The 5,382-nt window shown below is 34.1% G+C and overlaps 1 protein-coding gene across 1 annotated transcript; it reads left to right on the forward strand.

Annotated features, from left to right (window-relative positions):
• Positions 1–328: 328 nt before the first annotated feature.
• On the forward strand, positions 329–2,238 carry LOC126766560 (uncharacterized). Its single transcript, XM_050484321.1, has 2 exons — positions 329–1,762; positions 1,821–2,238. Exons 1-2 carry the CDS (start codon positions 533–535, stop codon positions 1,827–1,829), a joined length of 1,239 nt encoding a protein of 412 aa, XP_050340278.1. The 5' UTR covers positions 329–532; the 3' UTR covers positions 1,830–2,238.
• The last annotated feature ends 3,144 nt before the right edge of the window (positions 2,239–5,382 follow it).

Below are 5,382 nucleotides of genomic sequence, written 5' to 3' on the forward strand. Positions count from 1 at the left end.
AGATGAAGAAGGTTAATTAACTTAAACATTTGATGTTTATTATTTGAAGCAACTCAATGTCGACTGCTAAAAGTGTATATACAAGAAAATCGACTTAATACCTGAATATAAGATTGTCGAATTCTTCCAAATGCACTGCCGTTATGGCCTTATGTCAACTTCGATAAGATGAAGAAGGTTAATTAACTTAAATGTGTGCAGCTTATGATTTTACGCAACTCAATATCGCCTGCTTAATCTGTATATGCACGAAAATCGTCTGTATACCTGAATGTAAGATTGGTTTGCAAATGCACTGCCGTTATGGCTTTATGTCAATTATATATTGTGGCAGCATTATAAATATGTAAATTATATATTGTGGTAACATCATAAATCTGTAAATTATGTATCTTATTATAAATAAAGGAGTGTGGCAGCACGATCTGCGGCCATGTTGAAGATAAAGAAGAACGAGTGCAGATCATTTAAAAAGAGCGTCCAACATAATAAAATTGTTTAAAATATCAGAAGTGGTTGTATTGCGCCCAAAATGTCATCAAACGAGGATTCGCTTAGTTTATACACAGTTGAACAATTAAAATCATGGTTGCGTTCGCTCAAACATAAAACAACAGGTAGTAAAGCCGAACTAATTGTTCGCCTACAAAAAATTCCTGAGGAGCTTCGTGGAAATTTTCGAAACTCCATGGTTGACGTTGACGCTGACGTTGACTGTACGCAAGCCATCATTGCGGAAAAAGAACAAGCTGATGAAATCAACGAAGGAGCGAGCAGTATAAACATCACCGAGGAGTGTGGTGAATTTAGCAATGGGATTGTACCACAATATGACGCAAGTAATCAAACGAGTGTTGAAAAGAAACAAAAAGAGTGTGATGCAAACGAGTGGCGACTTTTAAAAATCGAATTAGAATTGTTGAAGCGTGAGTGTGAACTAAAGAAGATGGAAAATGAACTTCTAATGAGAGAAAAAGAACAGTTGAGAAATAGTGATAATCAAACAAAAAACATTTCCAATAAGCAAAAGTTCGCAGATGTTAAAGAACTTATATCTGAATTTTCTGGTAGTGGTGAATGCCTTAAGCTATGGCAAGCACAACTAAAAAATATCCAGAGTGTTTACCAACTTGATGATAACAACCTAAGAGCATTAATTGCAAATAAATTAAAAGGCAATGCGCTAAAGTGGTTACATTCTCGAGATGACTTGATTTTAATGCCAATCGACAAGTTCTTAAAGGAAATGAGCTCGCTGTTTGAAGAAAAAACAAGCAATTTGATGCTAAAGAAAAAGTTTGAAATCAGGCAGTGGTTGACTACCGAATCGTTTCGAGAATATTTCCAAGAAAAACTAATTCTGGCAAATAGAATTCTAATTGGTGAAGATGAACTTGTAGAATATCTAATTGATGGTATTCCGGATAACACTTTACGTTCGCAAGCTAAAATGCAACGATTTCATGACAAATATGAATTGTTAGAAGCGTTTAGAAATATTCAATTGCCACGATATATATCAAAGAAAATGACAGCAGACAATCAACATGAGCAGTCGAATAATGGACAACAAACAACAAGAGTCGTGAGATGCTACAATTGCAACTCCGTTGGCCATTTAGCAAGTGTATGCCGAAAACCCAAACGAGAGCTTGGTGCTTGTCATGTATGCGCTGAAGTTGGCCATTTAGCAGCAAATTGTCCACAAAGGAAGAGCCGCCCTGTACAACATGTCACAGAATTGATGGAAGGCGATGAATATGTAAGGTTTTTAAATTATGTATTTATTAATTCTAAATTTACTTATAAAACTTTATTAGGATCATTAATTGATACGGGAAGCCCCATTAGCTTTGTTCGCCAACAGTTCGTACCAGATGTAGTAATAAACAGAAAGAACAATGTATTTTTAAAATATAGTGGTATAAACAAAAGTCCATTATCTATTGTCGGAAATGTAAACAGTTTTATTTTTTTCAAAAATAAAAGAATTGAATTAACGATGTTAGTTGTAACAAATGAAACAATGACTCATCCAATTATTTTAGGAAGAGACTTTTTAAGTAAATCTAATTTAAAATTAGAATGTAAAGAAATAGATTCGAATTTCAAAGTCGAAAATAACACATATGATGAAGAGTGTCAAAGATTAATGAAAATTGAATTTGATAACACTAAATTTTCTGTGAATTACAATGAAGTATTGAAAACTGAAGCAAAAACTCCTAATGTTTATATAAAAAAATGATAATGTAAGTGTCTATGCAAAACAAAAATTTCTGCAAATATTTCAAGATTATTATATGTGCTGTAAGCGCCCCGATACGCCAAAAATTAGATGTGAGATGAAACTGTTGTTGAGTACAGAAAAACCTTTTAATTGTCCTCCAAGAAGACTGTCATACAGTGAAAAACAACAAGTTAGGGTTGTTTTAGATGACTTAATGCAAACCAAGATAATTAGGCCGAGTAAGTCAGAATATTCTTCCCCCATTGTTTTAGTAAGAAAAAAAACAGGTGATATAAGGTTATGTGTGGATTTTCGTAGTTTGAATAAGATAACATTGAAAGATAACTATCCCTTGCCTCTTATTGATGATCTGTTAGATAGACTAGCAAATAAATGCATTTTTTCGTTATTGGATTTAAAGAGTGCGTTTTATCACGTAGATATGGTTGAAGATTCGATTAAATACACTTCTTTTGTAACACCGATGGGGCAGTACGAGTTTTTGAAAATGCCTTTCGGTCTGAAAAATGCACCTTCAACATTCCAGCGGTTTGTTAGCCATGTTTTCGATGATCTGATTCGAGCAGAGAAAATTGCTATTTATTTAGACGATATCATGATAGCTACAAGTAATGAAGAAGAACATTTAGACATTTTGCAGGAAGTTTTTAATAAGTTAGTACAAAACAAATTGGAATTGAGGTTAGATAAATGCCGATTTATGGAGTCAGAAATACGCTATTTAGGATATAACATTTCGAGTAAAGGTATTCTACCGGATGAAAAGAATGTAGAAGCTATAGTGAATTTTCCTATACCCAGTAACACAAAAGCTGTACACAGTTTTTTGGGCTTATGCTCATACTTTAGAAGATTCGTTAAAGATTTTTCGCGAGAAGCTCAGCCTCTGTACAAACTAATAAAAAAGAATGTTAAATTTACATTTGGGGAAGACGAGTTACAGTGTTTTGAGAAACTTAAAAATAAATTAATTGGGTCTCCTATCTTAGCGATTTACGACCCAAGAGATGATACAGAGCTGCATTGCGATGCCAGCTCTCGGGGATTTGGTGCAATATTATTACAAAAAAAGAGTGACGACAAATTTCACCCAGTCTTTTATTTTTCGAAACGTAGCAGCGAGCCCGAATCTAAATACCACAGCTTTGAGCTGGAAACACTTGCAATTATTTATGCACTTCGGAGATTTCGGGTATATCTTCAAGGATTGAAATTTAAGATAGTCACTGATTGCAATTCACTCATGCTAACTTTAAATAAGAAGGAAGTAAATCCAAGAATAGCCAGGTGGGCACTCGAATTGCAAAATTTTCAATATGTTCTCGAACACCGTAATGGAAATAGAATGCTCCATGTGGACGCACTTAGTCGCACTTCAAATATCTTAGTTCTTGAAGAAAATACGTTTGAGCAAAATCTGTCAATTTGCCAAAATCGAGATAGGAAAATTATTGAAATCCGGGGGGAATTGGAAAACAAGGAAAATGGTGTTTTTGAAATGCGGAATGGCTTAGTTTATAGAAAAAACGGACAAAATATACTATTTTATATACCAAATGAGATGGAAGAACATTTATTGAGAAAGTATCACGATGAAATGGGTCATATGGGAAGTGATAAAGTTTTCAGTGCTATAATAAAGTCATATTGGTTTCCCAAAATGAAGGAGAAAATTAAACAATATATCTCAAACTGCCTAAAGTGTATTGCCTTTTCCTCGAAGAGTGGGAAACATGAGGGCCTCTTACATAATATACCCAAAGGAAACGTACCTTTCGAAACTGTTCATGTGGATCACTTCGGTCCAGTGTCATTTAAACATTCTAAGAAAAAATATGTATTTTTGGTAATAGATGGGTTCACTAAATTTGTTAAGTTATATGCGGTGTGTTCAGCAGGCACCAGGGAGGTCATGAGCTGTTTAAAATTGTATTTTAGTAGTTACAGTCGTCCAAAGGTATTGATATCTGATCGAGGCAGTGCGTTTACATCAAAAGATTTTGAAAATTTTTGAAAACAAATAACGTAAAACATGTAAAAATTGCGACAGGATCGCCACAAGCCAATGGACAGGTGGAGCGCGTTAATCGTAGTCTTGCTCCAATGATAGCAAAATTAACCAGCGGTGGCTTTAATTTCAGCTTAGACAAAACTTTACCGGACATAGAGTATGCTTTAAACAATACGATGCATCGAAGTATAGGCACAACTCCAAGCGAACTACTTTTTGGAGTTTCACAAAGGGGAACTGTCGTTGACTTTCTCAGAGAAAGACTAGAAGAAAATGATTTGAATAATAATGAACGTAACTTAGCAGATATTAGGGATAAGGCAGCAGAAAATATTTCAAAGTCTCAAAATTATAATAAATTGCTGAAAGATAAACATCGGACACAAAGAAAGTATATGGAAGGAGATTATGTTATGGTAAAGAATTATATAAGTAATCCAGGTGCATGTAAAAAGATTGCCCCCAAGTTTAAAGGTCCTTATAGAGTTTGCAAAATACTTCCTAATGACAGGTATATACTTAGAGATGTCGAGGGATTTCAACTTAGCCAAATTCCATATGAAGGAATATGGGAAGTAGCAAACATGAAGCCTTGGTTAAACCATAGTCTCCCTAATGAAAGCGTAATCGGGACGATTACATGTCAGGATGGTCGAACTGTGGCAGCATTATAAATATGTAAATTATATATTGTGGTAACATCATAAATCTGTAAATTATGTATCTTATTATAAATAAAGGAGTGTGGCAGCACGATCTGCGGCCATGTTGAAGATAAAGAAGAAAAAATCGACTTAATACCTGAATATAAGATTGTCCAATTCTTCCAAATGCACTGCCGTTATGGCCTTATGTCAACTTCGATAAGATGAAGAAGGTTAATTAACTTAAATATGTTAAACTAATGATTTAAAGCAACTCAATGCTGCTGAATGTGTATTTACAAGAAAATCGACTTTATACCTGAATATAAGATTGTCGAATTCTTTCAAATGCACTGCCGTTATGGCTTTATGTCAACTTCGGAAAGATGAAGAAGGTTAATTGACTTAAATATGTTAAACTAATGGTTTAAAGCAACTCAATATCGATTGCTAAATGTTTATATACAAGAAAATCA

The sequence above is a fragment of the Bactrocera neohumeralis genome, unplaced genomic scaffold (assembly GCF_024586455.1).
Source record: "Bactrocera neohumeralis isolate Rockhampton unplaced genomic scaffold, APGP_CSIRO_Bneo_wtdbg2-racon-allhic-juicebox.fasta_v2 ctg1690, whole genome shotgun sequence".
In the NCBI taxonomy this organism is placed as follows: Eukaryota; Metazoa; Arthropoda; class Insecta; order Diptera; family Tephritidae; genus Bactrocera; species Bactrocera neohumeralis.